We start from the raw sequence: 26479 nt of genomic DNA, 5'->3' as shown, positions 1-26479 counted from the left end.
TGGAAGTTAACGGGACGCGTTAGCCCCGCAGCGCTGTGGAAATAAAGCCCAGCACGTCCTCTTGCCAGAAAACTAGCCACTGCCAAGTTTATTCACACCTCAAAACAAAACAAACCCCCGACTCTTTAGATCCACCCTAACTCTATGCAGATGTAACGCACACAGAGCAGAAGGGAGCGATGGTTCAATATTTTATTGAAAGGAGGTGCTGTATGTGCTATTTTTAGTGAATCAATGATGAAAGTTTTTGTACCTCAAGTGTCCTTTGTAGCTATTTATTTATTCACCCTATAAGCAAACTCTTCAGTCCTTCTGTCAAGGAACTGATTTCATAATTAAGCTTTTGCAATAAACTATTTTACACCAAAGTAAGTACATACACAAAGTATAACGCGAAAGGAAATTGAGGAAGTTAATATACAACCAAGGCAGTGCCATATAAAGACAGTTCCAAGAGAGAGCTTAGGTGCTGTAAGCAAGGTATGGTGGGATATCCAGCACTAACGCGGTATCTTTATATGGCATTGCAAACATACTTCACAAGAAAAATGTACTTGCTGACAACAAAAACAGCTGAAACAAATGAGTCAGTAAAGAACCCTCTGGTCAATAGAAGCTGCATTCTGCAAACAGTAACATAATCTTTATAATCAGATTTCTGAGAGAAGACTACCTCCCCACATCCAAGTCTCTAGAAAGAAAGATACCCAGCAAGTATCACTGTGGATTGAACTGTACTCAGAAAAGCACTACCACATTTGCCCTCAAATATTTCAAACCCGTTGATCCCAGACCTGTAATGACACCTAAACAGAGTTGTCAATTACTTAAGAAGTTTTGGCACAGTGAGAGTAGGAACTGTAATTTCTTTAAAAATTGGCACATAGTTTGGATTGGGTTGGCTTGGACCTTGATCCAAAGTCTCAATGATAGTCTGCTTCATATCTCTGCTGGCATCTCCCCTCACTGTCAGCAAAGCTGCAATATGGTCATCCCTGACAAAGAAAAAAAGATGAAAGATGGCATTAGCTTTTGCAGAAGTAAGATTTTGTCACAAATATCACAGTTCGCAATCCTTTCAAGTAGTTTCCGTGAAGATTTCTAATACTTGAACAGATCTTTAGTCACCAACAACTGCCTTTTCCAGCTCAATATAAAGCAATATTTTGGCTGCTCTTAGGACTCTGAGATGCATTTTATCCTCACAAAACACAGAATGGAAGTATTCTCATTATTCCTTTGCTGTCCCAATGAGTACTTAAATACACATACCTCCTAGTCCAAGACATGTACATTCTCTATTAGCATTAATTTAAAAAGTGGCTATATTCTAAAATATGAATAACACATATCACACATTGTTTTAAAATTATCCCAAGGTTACAGAGAAACTATGATATTATCCATATATTTTTTATTTTGAAGGCAAAGAGAATTACCTGATATCTGGGTATTTACTGACTAAAGTTGAAACTTCCAAATAGAGCAGTGAAGGATCAGTTAGTTTGATAACCTCTGCAATAGCTTCAATGATATCACAAAGTCCTTCAGTGTCCTCTCCAGATCCCTACAAGATGAAAAGTAACAAACAACAAAATAACTAAAACAAAAGCAACCCCCCAATATCTATAAACAATCATTATTATTTCGTCTGTCAATGATGTTCATTTCTCTAAACAACTGAATTTTCAGGCATTACAAAAAAATATTTACAAATCATCACATTTAGTCTCTTCTGTTTCACTGTTCTTCCTTGTCCAGAGACCTACCCCCAAAATATCAGTTAAAAAAAAAAGCCCCCCTAGTTTTTTAGGCTTTTTCCTTCTCTGCACTCTTTCTACATTTTGATCGTCTGTTGGCCCTAAGGGGTTTCCTCCAGATTCCCACTCCTTCTGTGGTTAAGATTCAGTATTAATTTTAGGCATATCTTTTAAGTTTCTCAGTCCCCTTCTTTGCCCTTTTCTACTTCTCCTGCCCTTTAGATGGGGTCAACATACTTGTCTTGTTGATTCTAAACAAAACACTCTGCATGCTGCTTAGGTAATAATTATCAGTTTGATGTAGTATCTGCCTTTCCTCAGACAGGAAAAACAAGGTCCAATTCTACTTTCTTACCAGACAACTGCTTCGTTCTTTCACTTACTCAGAATTCAGGGTACCCGCCTCTGTGAGGCCATTCAGATATTGCCGCTGCCAAGAGCTGTTTAAACACACCAAAGTCGAAACCGGTGCTCGGGAACTTCAGCAGCAGTCCTGTGTGTGTTCAGAAACTGCGTCCACGCCCTCAGCTGGCACTCTTGGCATTCACTAGTCACCCACATTAGACACACGGAGATCTAACTTTAGCTGTTTTCCCCAAACACTAAATGCCTGTGCTTTAATTCATCAGGTTAACAGCGTTACTCAAAGCAAATACTTACAGCTGCAAGCTTCTTAAACAGAAATCTGAACTGTTCTGCCTCTTTGATCATTTTTTCTGCACCCTCTTTTCTCTCTTCTGCATTCTTGAAAGATATACGTTTTAACATGATTGCTCTGATGTATTCCACAACCACTCTTCGATGGGCCTCAACAGTCATTGTCTGAAAGAAAAAGGTGGTGGTTGATGCAAGTGATGCCTGCAAACATACCTGTTTTTTTTTTTATTTATTTTTTAAGCAATGATTAGGCTTTGAAACATGTATTTGTACTTTATCACCAGTCTCCAGTTTTTGCTAATACTATACACTTTGAATGTCTTTAGATTTTCACGATGCTAACAAGTGAAAATCTGTCCTCCTTGATTGAGAAGGATGTGCCAATTAACAGAAAGAAAAAAATAAAACCAAGGTATCCAAATTATTTTAGAGGAGCATGGGCATATCCAAAGATAGAGGAACATATGTGAAGTGACTGGATGACCAGTCATAAAACAGATCTGTGCTTGGCCTTACAGCATAGCTTTTTGTCAAGGAATGAGCTGCCATCACAGAAGCTTTTGCTAGAGAACTCCAATACACTGGATAAAGCATTGCCTATCTGACCTGTGCTACCTGTACTCTGGAGTCAAGTCTGGTAAGAAGTCAGGAGAGGGTGGACTCATGGAATCTGCAGGCCATACCAATCACTTTCTCAGATCTTCCTTTAATTGCTTTGCTGTTCTCAACTTGTCTTTTTATAGCAAATAGCTCTACTGGTGACTAAGAGAAGCATCTGTTACTTGTGTAAGGCCGATGCGGAGGCCCAGAAATAAACCAAAAAAAAGCCAAAACACTATCAGCTTTTCATCAACTGTAAACTGAGTGCTTAAATCCCACATTTTTAAAAAAGAGAAACAAACAAAAAAACTAATAATAGTGGGAAAAGTTACTTATGATTAAGAAGCCCGCACAGCAGGTAGTCACAAACTTTTAAATCATATTTTTATTAGTATATAACGTGCTTTAGATTCGATCAATATCTGCTTTCAGTTGTAGTCAACACTTTGGAGAAAAGTTTCAGAAAGGAAAAAACAAAAGGCAGCAACAGACTACTTAGTATTGGAAGCCACGGCCTCACTCAGGACATAGAAAATGTGATTTCAAGTCCTACACTCAAAACCATGCAAAAATACCACAAATATGCCCCTTACTCAAGTTTACTGGTTGTACAGGGATGACTTCTCTTGTATTTGTGGAAATTATGCTAATTAAACAGAGGAAAATTAACACCACAGAATATACTGTGGAAGACTAACATGCATGTGCACCATTCCACTGAAAAAGTGAAGAACAGCTCTATTACAACACAAAAAAAAAACAACACTCAAGAAGTGTGATAGCGCAACAGAGTGATAAGGCCTTCTCTTTGCACATGATGAGAACAGCAAAGCAGAATGAACGTAAAATCCAGATCTTCCCTGTTAGAAAAGGCTATGTTACCCACTGGGCTATACTCTCTTCTCAGGTGCTCTGTTTGTATGGCTTTTAAAAACTGTATTTTCAGAACATGATTAACCGATATTATTCTAAAACCAGAATAAAAGGCTACCCAGTGCTGGGGGAATACAAGCGTGCCCCATCCAGTGCTAGAATATATGGTGTCTTGTGTGGGAAAATTCTTTGTGCTGAGGTACAATGAAATAGCAGGTGTGATAAATGCTAAAAGATGTTTGTCATTTTCTTCTCATAAGGTGCCAATAAATGCTATGTGATGAAAACACACATGATCTCTGATACTGGTATTAAGGACTGAAGAAACCCATCTGAAGCACTATTACCTCACAGCAACAGAACAGTCCTGGAAAAGAAAACTGTTCCATGGTTCCATTTTGAGACTATCTTAAAAGCACTCCTAAGAGTTTCTTCAAAGACTTAATGTAAATCTTGCTAACTTCAAATATTTCCTAAATCTTTGGGAATCATTTAAGACATGCTATCTTAACTGTGTACAAGTTTACTTAATAATTTACTTAATAAAAATTATTCTACTTAAACTAAGTAGAATAACACTTAAAGATAAAAAAGGATAATAAGGATAGTAGAAAAATCCACAGATCCCTTGACAAGCCACAGAAAAAAAGTTAAAAAACCTAACCTAGGACATTATGCTGCAGTAACAGCATTTTAAACGTTATGCATTTGTTAAAATTTATGTTGCCAATTTAGCTCTGCCTTATTGCACATATTAAAACTAGAAATTACAGACTGTGCAGTTATAAAAAATAATTACAGGCCAGCAAAGCTAGTTTCTGAACAGTTAATTTTATCTGTCTACAGACATAGGACATGAGCTAGAAAAATACAAGCTGGTAAGAATACAATCTAATAATATGCCAATGAATTTTCTGGACTAAATCCTGTAACTCTGATCTCTCTCTGAAAATATTATGTGACTGAATGAAATAGATGAGCAATGCTAGATTCAGACTTCTGCAATATGATAATGAACATTATTTTTTCCAGTGATGAATCAATTCATAATTCCCATTTGTTCCAATTCTATATTCCATACAGTGTTCATAAATTCAAAACCAACAGGATATTCAGAGTATACTAGCAAAGTACCATGGAATATTTTGCACCTACCTTTTTATAAGGCTTTTTTATTTTTGCAAAGTCATTGAAATAATCCTCTACAGTGACACAAATAGTTCCCACAGCATTAGACCCCATCAACCACTTCTTTGTCATCAGCTCATTGAGATGGGTCTGAGAAAATAACAATTATAATTGATGAGAACAGATTTTTGACACTTTTAATCACATCGGTGCAATTTAAAAAATGTAGGAGACAGTTTTAAGTGTTACGTATTTTTGAATTATTATTCCTTCAGCAGGAATAAACAGTGCAGAAAAATGATGCGATAAGGTTGTCAGAATGATAGCTGCCATAGAGTGTGCTACCCCAGCATAACACCAGTTGGGTATGGAAACCGAGTGAGCTAACCTCAGCATGTTTCATATGAGTTTTCCAAAATCCTTTAGGATGTTCTCTATTTAAACTTCTACGCTGAATAAAATAAGGTGCAAGAACAAAACTGGCTTAAGAGCTGACAATTCTGATTTTAAATGAGGCACCCTTAAATTGTTGCAATAATGAAATGTCATGCTTGTTCTCTTGAACTACTACTGGCTAGTCAGTTGTTCCTCTCTGATGGTGTCACAAACTTCTTGTGTCTATACCAAACCTGGCAGCCTACATGCCTTGAATCTTTCCCAGAACTGCACAAATGTAATTCCAGTATTCTCAGCATCTACATACCTATCTTGCTTTGTTATCCCCTGTGGAAAAATCCTTTGTGTATTAAAGCACTGTATAAATGCTAATAGTGACATGAAGATTGAGGTTAAATAATTTCAAAGAATGGCCATTGGAATAGAGTGTCTCCTCATAATCAATTTACATAGTTAAAAATGAAATAAAGGTTCCTCCCCATACTCCCAACTTTTTTTTTTTTTTTAACTATAAAAAGCTTTTTTTTTTCCCCTGTGGGATTCTATATAAGCCGCCAGAATTCCCAAACAGGAAAATTTACCAGTCAGAAATCGTCAATCTTTACAGTCAATTAAACAATCTTAATTCTTTTCCCTATTGAACCCATACAAAGATAATTTATTATCAGAAGTTTCCCAAATAATTCATAAAACACAGCTATGCAAGTATTACTTTAAGTACACTCTACTAAAAAATATTCACTATTACTAAACACCTGCCTGAAATCATCGTATGAAATGTAACTAAAATGCCTTTCAGTCTTCTATACTCAAACCAAAAAAATGAAGTATTACCAAAGTTTCTTGGCATTCTACTAGCACACCAACCACATAAAATACGTTTAGCAATCAAGAGGCTTCAAAACTAGTTCATTCCTGAATTATTTTCCCTATAAAGTAACGCTCTTTGTTGTTGTTGCTGCTTTTTTTGTTTGTTTTCTTTTGTTGTTGATTTATTTATTTTTGAGGAAAAAAGTTCCAACCTCTAAATCCATGAAGACTTCATCTAGCAGGCTAGAGCATCCTTCTTTGGCAATGATGTCTAAAATCGCATCCATGCTTGCATGACTGCTTGACAATGTGTCCTCCAGTTCAACTTTCAAGTATTTCCTTTTCAGACTGATAATAGATTCTCTGTGACAAATAACAAGGCCTTTCATCATCCACTGAAGAAGATGCACAATTGCATTGCTACTAAATTTTCTGAGTACATGCACAGAAATAGACATACTAGTCTTATTTTTGCAAGGGAAATTAATGTTTGCTGCTTGCTTTGGAAGCCTTAGTCAGCTTCAGTATGATTTTCCAGTGATCACACTAAACTTCTTGTATGTTGGTTAAAAAAACCCTACTGCTGATAGTAGACTTCAGAATGGCAGCAGAGAAAGATGAACATGAGATCGGATTGCTGAAATCTGAAACCTATTAAAGATTTTTCTTGTTTTGAAACATGAGCAATGAGGATTTCTTTCTCCTGTTTTAATATTCTGAATAAAGCAACCTATACCCTTAGTTTCCTCCATTTAAGTCCACCTTGATCACACTGCTTGAAGGTGAACTGTGAACGTAAGATGTAAGATAACGTAATAAACGTAAGATAAGAAGGCAGGCCCCAGACAAATTGAAACGGATTTCTGAAATTCTGAAAGCTGAGTGGATTTTCACAGGTGAGGGGTAACAGTTTGCCTTGCCAACAGAAGTATACAGCATCTGCTTCCTAAAACATATTTAAACCTATTGGTTTTATTTAGTCAGCTGAACTATTTTAACTGAAACCCTTTTTGTATATAGAATAAGTGAAAGTCCTGGGGACATGTAGTATTACAAATTAAATATCAATATTTATTTTTCCACAATACAGCAAGAAAATGCAGACTTACTTAAAAGTTTGACAATTGTTGATGACTGCAATCATGTATTGAACATAGCATTGTGGATACTGACGATTTTTAAGGTGTTCTTCTTTATATAACTGTGCTTCATCTTTGTACCTGCAACATACACAAGGAATGTCATAAAACACAGAAATCTATAATAACTAAGTACACACGGTAGGACCATAAGAGCCTGACAAGTAATTAGAAGTATTTTATAAGGGGGTGATTGGTGACAGCCAACATACCTTCACTAAGGGCAGATCATGCCTGACATGGTGGCCTTCTACAATGGGGTTACAGCATTGGTGGATAGGGGAAGAGCAACTGATGTCATCTACCTGGACTTGCGCAAGGCATTTGACACTGTCCCCCAGGATATCCTCATCTCTAAATTGGTGAGACATGGATTTGACAAATGGACCTCTGAGTGGGTAAGGAATTGGCTGGACAGTCACACTCCAAGAGTTGCTGTCAATGGCTCAGTGTCCAGGTGGAGATCAGTGATGAGTGGTGTTCCTCAGGGGTCAGTATTGGGACCAGCACTATTTAACATCTTTGTTGGTGACATGGACAGTGGGATCGAGTGCACCCTCAGCAAGTTTGCCGATGACATCAAGCTGTGTGGTGCGGTCGACACGCTGGAGGGAAGGGATGGCATCCAGAGGGACCCGCACATGCCTGAGAGAACCTCAAGAGGTTCAGCAAGGTCAAGTGCAAGGTCCTGTACCTGGGTAGGAGCAATCCCAAGCACAAATATAGGCTAGGTGGAAAATGGATTGAGAGCAGGCCCTGAGGAGAAGGACCTGGGGGGGCTGGTTAATTAGAAGCTCAACATGAGCTGGCAATGTGCGCTTGCAGCCCAGAAAGCCAACCGTATCCCGGGCTGCATCAAAAGAAGCGCGGCCAGCAGGGCGAGGGAGGTGATTCTCCTCCTCTGCTCTGCTCTCCTGAGACCCCACCTGGAGTCCTGTGTTCAGCTCTGGGGCCCCAAGAACAAGAAGGACATGGACGTATTAGAACGAGTCCAGAGGAGGGCCACAAAGATGATCGAGGGCTGGAGCACCCCTCCTATGAAGATGGGCTGAGAGAGTTGGGGTTGTTCAGCCTGGAGAAGAGAAGGCTCCAGGGAGACCTTATAGCAGCCTTCCAGTACCTGAAGGGGGCCTGCAGGAAAGCTGGGGAAGGACTCTGTGTCAGGGACTTAGTGACAGGACAAGGGGGGATGGCTTTAAACTAAAAGAGGGTAGGTTTAGACTATATATAAGGAGGAAATTGTTTGCTATGAGGGTGGCGAGGCACTGGCACAGGATGCTCACATGATGTTTGGTGTCTCTGTTCCAGGTGGAATACAACCAAGGGGGATTTTCTCTCTTCCTTACAAGAAAGGATTACTGAATTGAAATATAAAAAGAGGAAGCGACTCCAAAAATTAGAGCCATTTGCAAAGAGGAACTGAAAGTTTCAGTCATCAGCACAAAATAAGTTCTTTGGGGAAAGAAGGAAAAATGCAAAACAAAAAAAAAGCAGAAGAAAGAAAAGCTTGGCTGGCATGTAAAGAGAAAGAAATAAAGAAACATCCACAGGAAAACCAAAGAGCAAAGAAGCAGAATAAAGTACTTATATTTTAAAAATAATTTTACCTGGTTAGAAATGAATTCATTTGTTGAAGACATAAAAGGAGTACCTTTGTTTTCAAATCTTCGCTTATTTGTGCAGCTACCTGAAGATTCTGCTCAAACATCTACACACAAAAAAAGAAGTCTAGTTGTCAACATAGGCCTCTCAGTGGTAAATAAAAGACAGCACAGTCACTATCACCAACTCTACATATGCTTTTTTATTTTTTAAATAAAAAAACAAGCCCAGGCAACTACTGCTGCTGACTAAAACAATATCCTTCCATCAACGTAATTAATAAAATCTTGACAAACGTTAGCGTATGCTACAGTTTGTTCTGATACTGAAAACAGAGGCATTCTTTCTTCAGAAAAGGAAAGAAGGATGTGCTTAATATTTCTAGTTCAGTAGGAATTTGGTTTTATACTGGGTCAGAGTTCTTGGGTCAGCTCCTGCAGCTAGTAATAACTACCCTTGTAAGTACAGCTCCATTACTTTCCCCTATATATGAAACTACTAAGTCTGTATTAGTCAAGCAGAAGAGATCCCTAAGCTTTACTAAACAACTAGGCATAAGATACAGGTGACTGCATTTGAGATAAGGGTACTGGCAAGAAAGGGTACAAAGCCAGGTAAAAATATGAGTTGCCTTTATGCTGAAATCACAGAGTCACAGAATGGTTTGGGTTGGAAGAGACCCCAAAGACCTCCAGTTCCAACCCCCCCGCCATGGGCAGGGACACCTCCCACTAGAGCAGGTTGCTCAAAACCCCATCCAACCTGGCCTTGAGATAAATTTGAAAGATTCACAATTACATAAATCTCAACATTGCACCCCTTGACAGCACTGGTATGTAACATCAGAGCTGATCAGCCACCAGTTTTCTTTGACATCACACACTTTCTGAAAAAGATTACATGATGTCAACATTGGTGCTAATATAAATGTGAAAGAACGTGGCAAAAATCCAAGTCTAAAAACAAGAAGTATATTCCTTGGGAAACGAATGCAAGAAGAGCTCATCTTTATTTCATTGAAGCTGACTAATGTAATATTTGTAAACAGAAACTAGGAAATGAGCATAAACAGCTGATATTTTTCTGGTTGATAAAGATCAGTTTAAAAACATTCCCACCAGAGCGGTGCAGTTTTGTTTTGTGTGAGATTTTAAGGTCTTAGAACTAGTGTTATCTTTTCTGTTTTGAAGACCACTAACAATTTGGACAGGCATTAATGTTAACTGAAGTAGTGTTTAAACAGCAGCATTTCTAATCTTTAACAGAACTTATCTTTTCAGTATTAACGTGTTTGTACAACTAATAATTTATAGGAACAAATACATGCTAAACTATCTCAATGCCACATTAACAAGTGATATTCTAATAACTTAGAAATATTTCACATGGTAGATTTCTATTACAAATTTGCACGAAGGGAGCTAAATAAAAACAGTTAACCAAATACAGGTATCAGCTAAATAGGCTGGGCAAAATAGGTTCCTAATTTAGATTAAAAAAAGAACTAAGCCTCTAAGTATTTAAATGAAAAAGACAAACACTTCAAAAGAAAAAGCCCTCCACCTAACAACTCTACAGGAAAAAAACTGTACTTCAATAGACTTAAAAACAATGGCATTCCAAACAGTTTGGCTTTCTGCTCCCTGCCTCCACCCCAAATCCATGTTCTACTTCTGTAGTTTTTTTCTAGAATAACCAAGTTCTCTTATACCTGAAAAACGATTGCTGGGAGCGTAGTTTGATAGTACCCATCTTGATCTGCTTCTGGTTCGGTTTCTTTTACCCAATCTTTTTTATCTGTCTCCAGTGCTTTCCGTAGCCAGCCGATGATGTTAGACTACATTAAACAAAGCAACCAAGAAAGAGCAAAGATTCTTTAATCTCACACAACAATAAAAACAAAACAAAACACTACAGTATTTGGAATAGCAGCCATAGCGACAAAGCGGCACAGCAGCAAGTAACAAGATGTGATGGGTATCAAGTCCAAATGGTTGCTGTTGCTGCAAGTGTTTTAGTAGCTACCACATTCAAGTAGCTGCAAACCTCCCTCCTCTTGGCAGAGCTCCTAGGCTTAGGAGGAATTCCACTGAACAATACAAGAATACAAGCCAGTCCAAAGTTCCACCGACCCCAATATCCAGTCTCAGAGGCAATCAGCACCGAATCATTACAGAAATATACATTTAAAAGCCTGACAGTCACGTACCAATCCCTTTCCCTTTGCCACGTAGTTGACCAATTGCCAGTGACTTGTTTGTCAAGCAACATGCAGTGTCACCTGTCCCAAGCAAGATGCTGTGCCTGTATATTTGAGATGCACTTTAAACAGCATCCACAAAGGGAAATTCTGATTGTGCTGTTGACAGGCGTGAAAGGAAAAAGGCTGCCAAATATACCCCATGAAAATCCTGACTATGTTTAAAAGATCACATCGCTATCAAATGTGGCATAGTTACTACAGGGACCAAGCAGCATTCAGCAGCTTTTAAGTCTAGTCATACACCTTAACTACTGGCACTGTGAATTCATGTCTAAGTATCAACACCGCAGTTCCTTCCTTTCTAATAAAATACGGTTAATATGGTCTGTAAAGCATAATTCTTTGAAATTTCATGATCTACATCCATAAAGGCATCTGATTATAAATAAAATAGTACACAGTATATGAAAATTTATAAAAGTAATGGTATCAAGTTCACATTTATCATACTAGTTTTCTCTGATGCAAGAACAGCTCGTTAAGCACGGAGGCACAGCTGTCCATCCACATGAAGGTACCTTTGAACTATTACTTACAGTAAGTGTTGACATGTACTTGCTGAGAAGCTGATCTACCACATCTTGTGAAATCAAAAGATTCAGAGAATTCACGTCCACTTCAGGAGATAGTTCTGAATTTCCCATCATCTCTGTACTGAGATTAAAAACAGAACACAAAAACACCACAACACTGCAGATTAGTAAAGAAACGTGAGATGAAATTTAAAACTATACAGCTTTTTTGGTGTGATCACTGTAAGGGACAATTTTCCAGTATCTATACATTTCTTAATAATGCCAATAAGAATATTTACAAGGAATGTATATAAAACTACATAAAAGAAAAAAATAGGATATAAAAAAAAGCTTTAGCCCACCATATATGAAGTAAAAAAAAGTGCTACAGAAATTTTAAATATTTAACCCTTTCATATATTTTTAACTTACTTTTATGTAGAAGTGATTGCTTCAGACTGAATAAAAGCCAACTTGTTCAATCTGCGGGCTCCTAATAGTGGATATCTGAATTTTCAGAGGTGATGACAGACAACTTAAACATTCTCTATTTTGAAATGGGAAAGACCAGTTCAAAGTATGAAAAACTCTGAGCAGAGTTTCTCAGAAGACTTTCTGTTGTACTACTTACATCCATATCAAAGCTAAAATGAATTCAAATAAAATCTACACCAATGCTGCTTGCATCGGTAGAGGATATACCTAACACAAGAGGAGGAAACATCTTACAAACTAAATCAAAAGTGCACATCATTGGTACAGTATTGTAACAGCACTACTGGCTGTACTTGCAAAGGAGAATTCTTGTTTTTATAGGATTAGAGAGAGGCTGGAGCAACCCTCAGGAATATTTCAACAAGGATTATATAGAAATAATATACAGTGATATTTTTCATCTGGACATTATAAGATTGTATAATTGCTTGCATAACTAAAATCAAAGTTATGCCAAAGCATAAATTAGCAAGAACCCTCAATACTGTGAGCTCAAAAAAACCCACCAAAAAGCAAAAAACAAAGCAAAACCACACTCAGAGTGTTTTATCAACTGGTGCAAATATATTCAATAACATTATCTTTTCACATTCCATTTCTAGTGTGCTTTTCAGAAGGAAGCCAGAAAGTTTACATTTGCAGTGGCAACTATAAAGAGCAGTGATTAAGAAAAAAAGTTTTTTCCCCTCTGAAGTGTTTAGTTTGCAAATTCAAATTGTTCTCTGGGGATATGCAGTGAGTCAGCACAGTGGTGCTTCCACATCACGAAGAACACTGAAGTCCTAAAATCCTACTACAGCTAACCACTAAAAACAAAACAAAAAAATGCCCTTGTCTTTGAAACCACAGAAGCTTGTGCAACTGCACACTTTATATTTGTAGTATCATCCTGATGCTGTAGGAAGAGAGACTGAAGGCATTAAAGAGGCTCAAGCTGCTCAGAAAGCTCAATTCCATTCTGCTGCTCTTCACAGAAAGAACACAAGGAATAGCAGAACCTGCTCCAGAGTCATTTGGGGGAAAAGCGAGAATCTGGTTATGACATTGAGGTTGGAAACACTTTCTCATATTGCACATTGTGCCATCATTATCCCTACTTCACAAGGCCACAGGAACATCGAGCTTTTCTCGAAGCTTATCAACTGAAGCCCCAAAATAAAGACCACAGACTCCCACCTCCAGCCCCCAAAGACCAAAATTCTTGCTATACAAAACTCCTTTGCTGATTGTCACAACCAAGCACCTTGGGGAAGGAAGTGACAGACACCCTCTTGGAAGTGTCAGGAGGCTTCTAACTGTAGGGAAGTCATCAACAAGAAGTTTATAATTAAGCTGAAATTTCAACCAGAATTTTCAACCAGAATTGGATTATCAGGAAACTAACACTTGAGAAAACTTCTATTCTGCCTTTCATGCCAGGCTCGCCACCAATCCTGCCCTTGTTAAAAAGGTACTCAGCCCAGGGGCACCATCCTGATACACAGCACCATTCCTTCTGTTCACTAAGGGGGCGATTGCTAACACTGTCTGTAGCAATGCTAGTGAACTCTCAGCAGTTTTATCAACACATGATTAGCACCTGACGACATATTATGAATACAGGCATCAGGATCTTACACAACTTAGATTCTTCCCAAAACACAGAATAGAGCCTTGATGCCAAGCCAGTGTAGATTAAGGAACTGGAGTATTTTTCCAAGGCTTTCATTGACTTAAACATGAGAGACAAATACATCTAACACAATAAAACTGCATCCCACTCAAATATTAGTGGCTATTATTCCACGTGGAGGATCAGCTATTTCTTAGCTACAAACAGAATATGGTTCTAAAAACAGCTTCTGAGACATGCTCTGATAAAGTAGAACACGATTATTTTAAATCCTTGCCTTACAAAAATTGTAAAGAGAAGTTATGAATAGTTTTCTTACAAATTCGTTACATGGAAGAAACCCTGAATGCTTCTCTTTATTGGTCACTATTTTCTCAGCTGGTTTTGAGATGCGGTTGTAACATACAAGTTTGTATGTCCCCTCTAGTGTTCAACTACATTTACTAGAAGTAGAGAAAGATTAGAAAGAACAAAACTATTTTCCCCCCATACAATGTTCCATAGCAGTAAACAAGGAATGGAACAGGGATTTTCTATTTGTCATACAAGGAAAAAGAAGGTTAAACAGAAGTTACAGAAGTTTTCACGAAGTCATATGGGCCACTCTCCTTCACAGTTTATTATAAACATATCCTTAAAGAGATTTGTTTAATGCACTGTGAAGAGATGTCCAGCAGCTGAGATGTGGTAAGCTCTGCAACTGTCCTGCTTGAGTGCTTCAGCTTTCCCACTCACAGGCCTGAGCTGATTCCACCACCCACTACAGACGTACAAGAGAGCTAATTGTTATCGTCTTTATAATAATCCCTTGTACTCTAAAGGAACACAATTACTGTGCTGCCCTCTCCTCTTGGGCTTTTCTATTAGAAAAGCGCGAAACTCAAACCCTTGATTTTTTCCTGAGGCATCTCCTTTAGTTTCCATCACAGGTGTTAGGTAAGAAGGCATCCTCAGATACCCTGTACCATACCTACCCCTCTATTTTACTTCCTTTCCCAGATTCTGCCATCAGGAGCTATGAGCCACATCACTTGCTTTTGCAGGAATGATCTTTTTGATTTATTTGCTTGGTAAATAACCACATCGTTGTCCTTCCTACTCAGGAATACATGGAGTAAGAGTTTTTGCTAATGGGTTAGACAATTCAAAGTTATCTGCTCTACTTTCTGGGGAAAGGGCAGAAGGGTAACTTTAAGACCAAAACCAGTCAGCCTAGGCCATAAATGAAGAACCTGGGAGCAGGATTTCTGCCCAGACCATGCCCCCCTAGGCAGAGGAAGTCCTATATTTCTGATTTTTCATTTATTGTTGAGTTACTCCTCTGACCTTCTATTAACTATGAAGAAAAGGCCAATGGACTTAGCTACTTTATCTTATCAGTAGCTGTATCCTTATCAATAGCTGCATCCCTCATTTACCCTGCACGTGTATATAGGCATGCGCTAAGGAATGCTCCTGAGTGGTCCCTGCAGGGAAGAAAAGCAGGAGAACGTCACAGTGCAGAGCAAAGCACAAAGACCTACACACAAAACATCTTCAAGGCGGTTATAAAAATTCCGTGGAATGGGGTCATTTCCAAATTATTTGCTATATGGTGTCATACCCTAAACCTACCAAGTGTTGAAATAGGGAGATGGAACAATTGAAGACAGCAAAAACACACACGCTGCAGACTCTGGGTCAACGCCAGCTATTAAGGACAGGATTACAGTCACAAAGCACAGAAAAGCTAGCATTACTTTTTCCCAAATAAATCAGTTGCCCTAGTAACTATGTGTCAGCAAAAATTAAACAGTTGCCATTTGAGCTGTTTCTACCTGGAAAATGGTAAGACAAACCAAGTGCTTAAGTTATCCCCAACAAATCACACCACTCAAAACAAAACAAAGAGTTTAACAGTATCACCGGAGACAACCTACAGGCAGAAACTCTTCTAAGTAAACAAACTGGCACATGGTTCCCAGGCAAAACCCAGAGGAAGTTACTACATTCTTTCCATTTAACTGTCATGAAGCAACACTTAAACAGTCCCAACCTCTGCAAAGGAGAACAATAGAAAGTTAATAACCACACCACTTTACCGGGGCTGTGGCCAACAACAAATGTTTTGCTTCACATTCGTGAACTCCTAGCCTCCTCTGTTCTTCCCAATACCTCACCAAAATGGCACACAAACACTTTTTTAGGCTGTCACTAGATTCAGGCAGGTCTATAACCGCATTAAAACCTCAAGTTTATAAAACAACTCAAGACCATGTATTAGAAAATCCAAAGAAGTTTGAAGGAGCACTTTCCAGAAAGCAAAAGGCATTAACAAATATCAACATATCAAGTTCCTTACTATCATTTTTCTGGTTTTTTTTTTTCTTTTTCTAAATGGTTTTATCTTCTTACCTTCTTTATCTTTTATTCCATTAATAGACATACAATTATTAGCACACAGCCTGTATTTTGTATGCTTACTCTCAACTTTTGCTAACTGGTTGAGATAAATGGGACCTTACCTTTTGTAAGTATTTAAAACCCAGGTTAGAAGGCTAACAATCTCATTGGCCTCCAGATCCTCTGCAGCAAGCTCTTGCATGCGGGTAGACAAAGCCTGATGGTACATGCTTAGCAATCTTTTGAAAATGTCATAATGTGGGGGAAAACATTGATCCAGTAGGGTTTTAGCCACTAGCAGGTCATCAAGGACGTATTTACGTATGATTTCTAGATGGCGCACGAGCCACATTTTGTCAGATTCTCTAGTATCTGCTTGCGTGCCTTCAATTCGTGTGCTCACAGTTCTTTCCAAAATGTTGAACATTTTTTCTTTCCACTTCTTTGGTCTGCCAGGAGGTATAAACCCAGTTTGTTTTTTCCGGTCTAACATACGCCTGTCAATTTTCTCCTCCCTTTCAATTATCCTAACAACAGAAACAAGCAAGGTTGGATCTCGACGGACCGTGACAAGAGACCTCTGAACCACCATCCACAGTTGCTTGGCCAGCTCCTCGGAAAGTTTCTGCATATCCCCAAAGTACGTGTGGATGAGGTTCATGTCATGCGTGTTTTTGCTGTCCATGCGATACTGCTCGTACATCAGGTTATCACGAGAACACTCCAAATCCATCAGTTTTCGATGCGCTTGCAGAAGTTCCCCGCGCTCAATCAGATCTTGGGTCTCCCTCACTATCTCTGGAACTGAAACAAATGCAAAAGAAGAAGATAAAAAGAGTATAACACAATCAAAATGAAAAAATAAACATGAGACATTAAAAGCACTAGGAAACAAACTGGAAAACAGATGCACCAATTGTTAAGGAATAATTTAAAGGGAATGATATTGAAATATTCAGAAACTGCTAGCGAACACTACGTATCTTCATTATTATCTACAATGCTTCATTCTGAACGGTGGCTGAACAAAGTTCATTGACAACAGAACATAATTCCCTTTCTCTCCCTCTCTCCCCTTTAAAAAAAATCCACGAAAGTCTACCACAAACCAAATTGCGGTACTTGGGCCCCCAGCACAAGAAGGACATGGAGGCATTAGAACAAATCCAGAGGAGGACCACAAAGACGATCAAGCAGCTGGAGCACCTCTCCTATGAAGACAGGCTGAGGGAATTGGGGTTGTTCAGCCTGGAGAAGAGAAGGCTTCTGGGAGACTGTATAGCGGCCTTCCAGCACCTAAAGGGGACCTACAAGGACAGCTGGGGAGGGACTCCGTGTCAGGGAGTGTAGGAATAGAACAAGAAGTAACAGCTTTAAACTAAGAGACGGTAGGGAGAAATTCTGTGCTATGAGGGTGGTAAGGCACTGGCACAGGCTGCCCGGAGAAGCTGTGGATGCCCCATCCCTGGAGGTGCTCAAGGCCAGGCTGGATGGGGCTTTGGGCAACCTGGTTCGGTTGGAGGTGTCCCTGCCCATGGCAGGGGGGTTGGAATTAGATAATCTTTAAGCTCCCTTTCCACCCAAAACACTCTGTGATTCTACGACAGTAGCTTTCTTATACATGAAAGGCTTTTAACTTATCTGAATCGCTTACCCTATTGAACCTGAGGCTGCATATATACAATTAATATTGACTTTTATGTCCTTCTTGAAGGATGGTTTTTGCTTGCCTAAGGCATGAAGGAAGAATAGGGATAATTACCTAAACTACTAAATTATTTGTAAGATTTTTTTATTACTATATTCAGTATTTAAGGAATAATACAGAAGAGGATTAGGATTCTGTGGTAAAAAAAATGAAAATCCCTGCAGGAATAAAAATGGACAATCAAAAAATGGTTCACTAAGACAGTTACAAGTAATCATTAATTGTGGTGAAAAAATTTATAATAAAAAATATTTGTTTTACTCAGAGCAAAGTTATCACCAACTATACTGTGTAACAACCTCGAGGGAAACAATTTACACTCAAAGCCTCTCAGGATACCAGAATAGAAAAGGCTTGTCATCTCAGTTGCACTCACCAGTGTAAAATAAAACACCACTGCCTTCAGAAATTCGTATTGGAGCATACATAAACTTGTTCTTTGCTAGATGTTTCATGTAAGTAGAAACAGAATTCTTTTTCTTTCTATCACACCCTCTATCCAAGTTTTGTAGTGTAGCAGTTAGATGACCTTTGTAGAGAGACTAAACAAACCACCCTGGTACGAATGGGAAACAACAGTTCTTTACAGGTGCATTTTGAAAAACTATTAACAGGGGAAAAAGGAGAGAAAAGACTAATTTTTTCCTATAAAATCAACGGGATATGACTGATTTACCCCCCATTACAGTGGTAAAATTCTTAAAACAACTTACAAGCAGAAAAGCTCTGGCAAGGAATTCACCCCAATTCATGATGGAATGGAACGTACACCAAAAAGGCTGCATGGAACGACAGAGCTAATCCCACTTTATTTATCTTTATAGTATCCATTATATTGCATCAACCCTATTCAATTTTGCAAACTGCTAGCTGTGCAGCATTGCCTTCCATGTGTAGTTTCCTTATGCATCATATGGTTTCTGTGACTGTACTGCCCGATTCAGAAGCAAGGACTGTGCACAGTTGAAACCGAACTTCAGGTAGCTCATAGGTAGGCTTGTAACATTAATGGAGAATTGCTGCTTGACATTCTGCAGTTGCTTGCAAAATTATTCACTTCCTAAAATCATTTGGGACTATTTTTACTCAACAGTCTTGCTGTGGGTACCCAGAATACTGGCAACATTTCACATCTTTCTGAATTTTCTTTCTGTACATGCTGCTTGCTTAGCTCAACCTTATGCAGTAAAAACGTTATTTCTGCTACTGACTGCTAGCAAGAAATTTTCTTTGTGACTTCTGTTTGATAATGAGAGGCCAGACTGGAACTTTTTTGATTTGACATATATTAAATGGTTAAAAGTAACTTTTCTGAACCTATCTAGGTGATGCTTCCTTAATTTTTCGTTCCCAATTAGGTTTAAAGTTTCCCACATTACTTGATAACCCTACAGCTGTTAGTACCACTTTGAAACGCTTTCATCATGTGATAGATTATATAAAGAACATTAGATTACCTGAAAAGATGTTTTTGAGATTCTCTACAGCCGCTGCCAGTTGGCTATGTTGCACTACAGCATCCTTAACATCCTTGAGGTTTTCGATGGTGTTGATGCTCTGTCTCCAGTCTTTATTGACATCTATCAAAGACTGCTGGATGTCCTTTACATCATTCAGTGCATTGTGCAGTTGACTTAAACCTGTCCGGACTCCATCTAACTGCGACTGGATTGCTGCCTTAAATGTAAACAAAAAGAAAGACAAAAAAGAACTCTTACATTAACCACTAAATATTATAGGTTCTGTATTTTCAACATTTCTCAGAAATTTTTATCTACATATCAGTACCTAACATTTTCCAGAAAAAAACAACTGGAAAGGCAATATTACAGCTTATTAGAAACATGTAATTTTGTGTTAATGTGTGCACATGCTTTTTTTTTTTTAAATAAAAGTTTCTAAGGAGCTAGATACAACTGCTTTACCTACAAAGCTGCAACAGGAGCTTAGGAACTTAGGAAGATAGACTTACAAAGACGATGACCTATCTTAAATCAGGAACATGGGAAGGGAGAATCAGGTTTCTTCATGTTTCCTTTATGAGTTCATTTCAAAAGGGGATATCAGAAGAAAGCTGATGCAGAGTTTTCCCCAGGATGTTTTGCATGCACAGATTCACAAAGCATTTTATTAAAGCAATTATGATTTTTTGACCTACAACTGAAAAGGTTCTAAAAAAAATTATTCTTCACTAAACAAGTGTTCTAAAAAACCCTTCCTGCCTGTGGTGACAGAACTGCAGAAAAATCAGAAATAATTCAGCCAAAACAAACAAAAACCTCCAAACCCCTACCAAGCTGCATAAAGCTTCGTCAATGTAAAACAAACAGACTGACAAGCCAACTACTCGATTACTATAGCATAAAGTGAGGTTTTTGACATGGGTATCTCTTGTGACAGGTAGCACTTGAAATAATGACTCTTCAAATGGGCTGTTAGTCCAGAATGCCATTTCACAGTGCTGACATATTACAGAAGGTGTATTATAAAGCATATCTGTGCAAAAGAAATCAGATCACATCTTATTTTCAGAAACATGCAACTAAAATGAGATTAGGCAAATAGAAAATGAAACTGGAAATAACAGACTTCAAAGACAAGCCAAAAGCTAGACATTGGTGAATGCTCAGTTGCCGATCTCAAGAACTTGAAGAAACTTTGTAAAAAGAAACACGGCATGGACAGTTTAGCTAAGCTCTGCACGTATTTTTTGCCATACTTCTAAGGTCAAAAAGCCTGAGCAGTCATGGGATTTTTTGTCTGATAGTAGAAGCCAAAGAGGAAATCCTGGTAACTATGAGCAACATTTATTGTGTTTTAAATGTACTCAGAAAGTCCCAGAAAAATGCAGTGATTCTTAAGCCACAATTTCAAAATACAACATGCAGATTTTCCTGATAAAAATGTATTTTCTGTCAAACTTGGAACAATTTAGCAGTGGTGAGGCATCTTTATTTTATCGGTCTAAAGAACTGCTGCATTAACAATTATTTCCCCTACAGTAACTGAGATAATTAGGTTACCGAAATACTATGTGGTATTCAGACAACGAGGGACAACGACACAATCTCCTGAGGCTGACCATATATTAAAAAATACATGACCATTAAACATTCAGTACTTCTGACTCAACTCTTCCATTTATTCTGAGGCAAATCTTCCAAGTGTTCTAATTCTTACCTATTTAACTTCTGCAGAAATTTGATTATGTTAAACAGAAATCACTAATCTTGGACACTAACTCAAGCAGCCAAAGTAATTTCTAACAACAGACATCCACCCAGATGCCCAGTTTGTCTCTTAATATTGGGGATGATGGGTGATGGGGAGTGAGGGATACAGACTTTGCTTCCTAGAATGCATATTCATCTTCTATTGGACTGACCGCTTTTTTACAGAACTGGTACCCTGGCTGCCTGGTCTCCTTAGAGGTCTGTGGTTCAAATTCATAGCTGCACAGCACCTAGGAACCAAAAAGCATGTTTATACTCAGGAAAACTCATGACTTATGAACTCTCCTGGCGCACATATCCAGTATTTCTTCAGTGTGAGAAATACTTAACCTCTCCAAAACTTAACCTTTCCCATTTACTGAACAAGTGTGAAAACAAAGTTGGCTGTCAACACTCCTAACCTCTCATGGTCTGGAATAGAGACCAGGCAGCTCTTTGCTTACATTTGGACTGCATAGCACAGAAGGACCAGCCCTCAGTGCTAGCCATCTGTCATGTCAGAGTTCTGCTATCAATATTTAAAAATACTGCTTCACTAACCAACATCAGCCTCACACAAAGCAGATTAGTCGTACAAATTTCAAAGTCAGAAGAAACGCAGAGAGGGGATCTAAAAGCGCAAACAAGTGAATAACTGGAAGACAATGGAGAGACAGGAGTAGGGTAACCAACTGGAGGAGATGCTGGCTTTTTGTGCTGAACACCATTCCAGACCTCAGCTGCTTCACCTCTAAGAGTGAGGCACAGCTATTACCCTATCTTTCTACTCTTCCATCTGGATCGACTCGATCATTGCTATTCATGATCAAAAAGAAAATTTTCACGAAGAAAATTATGACAATGGTGAAAGCGTATCTAGTCAGAAAGAGCCACCATGTTCACACTAAAAGATTTACCAGGTGTTCATTCACATAGATGAAGCAGCTTAGATTTTTCAACAGTGATCCAACCTGAAAAGCCAGCAATTCCTACAGACAGCGATCCTAATGACCACATCTTTTCATCTTCCCCATATTTCCATCTGTTACAGTAATTCTTATGGGGAAAAACTGCTGTACTATCCATTGCATCACAGCCATCACCTGTTTCAGGAGTGCTTCCTCCATAGACCTGAAATGAGCATTTTTGACCATCTGTAGATGACTGAAGTTAAAGCAACATAAGGAAAATTACAAGGAAACTTTCTCACTACAAAGTGGATTGAGGTATTTACAGAACTTAAAGTTATATGCAGTCATCTACTGTGACAACTGTGCTTATGTGCTATAAATAGATCACAGTACCATTTATCAATTATTAATGGATTTCACTATATGCCTCCTGCCTTAAATCTGAAAAATCCAAGTCATCAGGAGTACTTCTATACTAAAACCAAACAAAAATTCACATGTAATTTGCTAACTGATTTTTCCTTGTGAAAGACAACAGTCTCTTTTCTACTTCATGTAGACTTGCATGAAGAAACAAAACAGTTTTCAGATACACTAATTCTTGCTGAAATATAACACTAGATGCAATGTATACCAGCCAGTTTGATCTGGTAAAAAATAAAAATGTTCCCAAAGCACCTTTTTTTTTTGGCTCTACTCCAATCATTGAATACAGTGGTCTAAGATAACTGCTGAGCACGTATGTGCTCGCATGTACACGTGTGAAGTGAGGGACAAGTCACATGGTCCAGTTGCACAAGAGACAAGATGAAAAATATCCTAAGTGACCCATTAACACACAATGAACCAAGAAGCTTTCACTTAAACCAAATTCTTAAAACGTCCAATCTACCTGCCCCCTGCCTTGTTCACTGGAATACACTCTTTGCTTGAAGAGTCTGAAAGCCTTCAATTCCTCTCATGTTCCTTTCAAAGAGTTTTTTTATTTTACAATCTTTAGGTGAATAAACTAGAATTATTTTTTTAAGCTGTTCTTCATCTAAAAAGCCTACTGGCACCCTGAATTTAACTGCTTATATTGAACTTCATGTTTGTTCTTTCTTTACTGTAAACGTAGTTATTGCTATTATGCCAAGAAGGAACACAGGCTATTTTCAGGACTGCGCTGCAGGCAGAAACATTCAAGAAGTTCTCTGATTTTTTTCCCCCCTGACCTTCAGGAAGGACTCAGCCTTTTCTCCTTCATTCACATCTCCACACGCTATCTACAAGATTTAGCTATCCGCCATAAACCCAAATAAAAGTCAGAGACTAAACATATTTTCAGCACTGATCTTGTTTCAGAGGCAATCCTTAGGTTTTATTACAAGCTCAATATTCAATCATTACAACAAAGGTTTACTGGCTGACAGGCTACACAGCAGAAGGTGACTTGCCTATGGACAACCCGTACAAGTTATAGGTCATAAGAACATCTGAAATGCTTGCTAATGCAAGCAGTTTTAGGATGCAAAGGTTTTGTTTCGTTTTGCACACAGAGCAAAAATTGAAGTCCGTGATTTAAAACTATCTGGATGAAAATGTAAAGGGAAAAAAAGAGAAGGAACACTCTTTCTGCACAGCGGACACTCAGATTTATCAAACTTCATACCTTGAGCCGAGCTTCTACTGAAGCCTTCTTACGAGCTTCCCTCCTGCGATACTGCTCCACTTTGTCCAGCTGATCAGGACGCTGAAGCATTCCTGCTACCCTCTGAACAGCTGTCGCAACTGCTTCCCTATCCGTTTCCTCCATTGCTGATTAGAATCTCAAAATGCCTTCATAATTTAACAGCACTGGAAAGAAAAGTAACATTTTTAGAACATACGCTTTCACTTGATGGATCATATCAAACTTAACTGGAGAAAAAACTTCAGCAATATGCCTGCAGCAGAATTTCTAGTGAAGTCAAGACATGCATGCAAACCACTATCAGACTTTAAAAGCTGAAAAGGTAAAATCTGCTGGCTATCAAACTAGACCTGTTCACTCAAGATACTAATGCAAGGCAAAAAGGATGCCAACCACCAAAAATGCAAGATCATGGCATCCACAGAACTCCAAGGAATGCATCTGGAATTCCCGATTCCTTCTAAATAGGAAGGAAGATGTTACATCTCGAGTCTTGGAATCAAACAGAACACTTCCAGGTTCTGAAGTTGTGACCACAGAGAGTACGCTTTCATGTCCATATTATTCCTTTAAAGTACCTAACTTTTAAGGCAGCCTGCAAGTACATCCCTTAATCTCAACAGATCCTCCATTCACGTCTGTATCTCTAATATCTTCACCAACTGCATGCATATGTATTTACTCCAGGACTACTTGGGCAGTGGGAACTCATGACCTACTTTACTTTCCCGGCTGTGCAATCATAGCTATCACCTCTCTACTGACGGCCTGTTTACCTCAAATGCTGTTTGTCTTCCTACTTCACATCTCAAGGCACAGGATTTCTTCCTGCCACTCACACCTTAGAATTAATACCCCATTTTTGTTTAGCTCTATTTATTTCCATGCTATCATGACTTTATCAATAATTAAAAAGATAGTTATTCTAAAAGATGTTACTACTTTTTTTTTTTTTTAACTTTACTAAAAAAGTTACTACAGAAAACGACACTGCGGTAGACAGCTTCATGGTGAACTACCACCATTATTAACAACTCTGGATATACAAAACAGAGTTACGACAGGTTTAACACACGCAGCCACTGCCCAGGCACACCAAGCAGCCCTCACGCAGAAAATTACAGCGCCCCAAAACCTCCCACGTGATTTTGTAGCAACTTGCTGAGGCGGACAGGCTGCCGCCCAGCCACCAACCGTGCCCACAGGAAGAGCAAACTTCGAGGAACCATGCCAGCTTCACACAGGGGCGGTTACCCCAAACCAGGCGTGCTTTCAGAGTGACTCGCTGCAGCAAGCGAGCAAAAGAGAGCCCAAAGTTGTCTTGGACAGGCTTCGGCAGCAAGCACACCCCAAGCCCCCCATGCACACACCCCCAAACACGTATCCCTAAGCATCCCCCAAGCACACCCCAAACATTCATCCAAGAACCTTGTAATCAACTCATAAACACCCCTCCAAGCACACACAGACCTCAAGCAACCTCAAAACACCCCCCTAATGCCCCCAAACATTCCTCCAAGCACCTGAGCAACCCCTAAACACCCCCCAAGCACTCCCCAAGCACCCCCTACGCACAGACCCCAAGCATCCCCCAAGTCCCCCATGCGCATACCCCCAATCACGCCAACCTAAACACCCCCCAAGCACCCCTCATGCTCAGACCCCAAGTAGACCCCCCCAAACACCCCAAAAGCACACACCAAGCCCCTCCCCACACTGCCCCAAACACACCCCAAACATTCCTCCAAGCACCCCTCAATCAACCCCTAAACACCCCCAAACACCCCCCAGGCACAGACCTCGAGCAACCTCCACACGCCCCTAAATACCCCCAAACCCACCCCAAAACACCCCCAAATATCCCTCAGAGCACCCAAGCACCCCCCAAACACACTCCCTAAGCACCCCCTATGCACAAACCCCAAGCACACCCCCCAAAACACAAAACCCCCAATACCCAAGCACCCCCCATGCACAGATCCCAAGCAACCTCCACACACCCCCTAAATACCCCCAAGCCCACCCCAAAACACCCCAAACACTCCTCCGAGCACCCCCTAAACACACACCCCAAGCACCCTACGGACCCTAAGCACCCCCCAAGCACTCCCCAAGCACCCCTCACGCACAGACCCCAAACAACCCCTGAACACCCCTCACAGCCCCCTCAGCGCCCGCCCCCCCCCCAACCGCCGCCCCGCAGCCGTTACCGGCCTCTGCCAGGCGCCCCCCTCCGCAGCCCGCCCCCGCCCCTGGGCGCCGCGCTGACAGGCGCGCAGCGCGCGTGCGCGAGGCCGGCCGCGCAGGCGTCTCGGGAGGGGAAGTGGAGGGGGCGGGGCGAGGGGAGCGAGGCGCGTGCGCGCTGCGCCGCCGCCACCTGTCGCCGGGGGCATGCGCGGCCCCGTGAGGTGGCGCGGTGGGGGGGGTTGTCGCTCTTTCTCATCCTGCGAGGCAGCGTCTCGGAGTTGAGGACGCTGTCGGTAAATCAGTCATAAACTGTCGCCGAAATCAGTCATAAACACTAAACTGTCACCTAAGCTGTCACCGAAGTCAGTCATAAACACTAAACACATAAATAAATAAATAAAAATACTGTATGGGAAAGTCCCCAGTCGCTTTTCATCGCTAACACCCCTCACCCCCCGAGCGCCGTGCTCCGTGCCTGGGGCTTTATGTGATTTCTTGTAAGCTGAGGAGTAAAACTAAGGAGCGTTTTCTGTAAAATGAAATGAGTTAAGAAATGA

At 39.8% G+C, this 26479-nt stretch overlaps 1 protein-coding gene across 4 annotated transcripts; it reads right to left on the bottom strand.

Moving 5' to 3' along the window:
• Positions 1 to 169: 169 nt before the first annotated feature.
• On the bottom strand, positions 170 to 26041 carry EXOC3 (exocyst complex component 3). Of its 4 annotated transcripts, none has more exons than XM_066992680.1 (14): positions 25946 to 26041; positions 23715 to 23899; positions 21326 to 21403; positions 19398 to 19617; positions 16355 to 17036; positions 11765 to 11882; positions 10677 to 10802; positions 8971 to 9071; positions 7334 to 7444; positions 6437 to 6587; positions 5046 to 5168; positions 2421 to 2582; positions 1440 to 1567; positions 170 to 995 (listed from the first exon to the last, which is right to left on the bottom strand). In XM_066992680.1, the coding sequence occupies exons 2-14, from the start codon at positions 23856 to 23858 to the stop codon at positions 824 to 826; spliced, it is 2316 nt and encodes a 771-aa protein (XP_066848781.1). In that variant the 5' UTR covers positions 23859 to 23899; positions 25946 to 26041; the 3' UTR covers positions 170 to 823. The 4 variants fall into 4 exon arrangements, with proteins under 4 accessions (XP_066848781.1, XP_066848780.1, XP_066848782.1 ...); XM_066992679.1 differs by lacking the exon at positions 25946 to 26041 and adding an exon at positions 24512 to 25535; XM_066992681.1 differs by lacking the exon at positions 25946 to 26041 and adding an exon at positions 24930 to 25535.
• Between the last annotated feature and the right edge of the window lie 438 nt (positions 26042 to 26479).

The sequence above is a fragment of the Anser cygnoides genome, chromosome 2 (assembly GCF_040182565.1).
Source record: "Anser cygnoides isolate HZ-2024a breed goose chromosome 2, Taihu_goose_T2T_genome, whole genome shotgun sequence".
NCBI lineage: Eukaryota > Metazoa > Chordata > Aves > Anseriformes > Anatidae > Anser > Anser cygnoides.
The sequence above is the reverse complement of the archived record's forward strand: the minus strand, read 5'-3'. Positions and strand labels throughout refer to the sequence as shown.

Excerpts from the sequence above, each read along its gene's own strand:
- EXOC3 (XM_066992680.1), bottom strand. The coding sequence starts at position 23,858 with ATGGAGGAAACGGATAGGGAAGCAGTTGCGACAGCTGTTCAGAGGGTA. Across the intron at positions 10,803-11,764 it reads AGTACATGTCAACACTTACT|TCTAACATCATCGGCTGGCT; the intron begins GTAAGTAATAGT and ends TGTTTAATGTAG. Across the intron at positions 2,583-5,045 it reads TAAAAAAGCCTTATAAAAAG|ACAATGACTGTTGAGGCCCA; the intron begins GTAGGTGCAAAA and ends TTTTTCTTTCAG.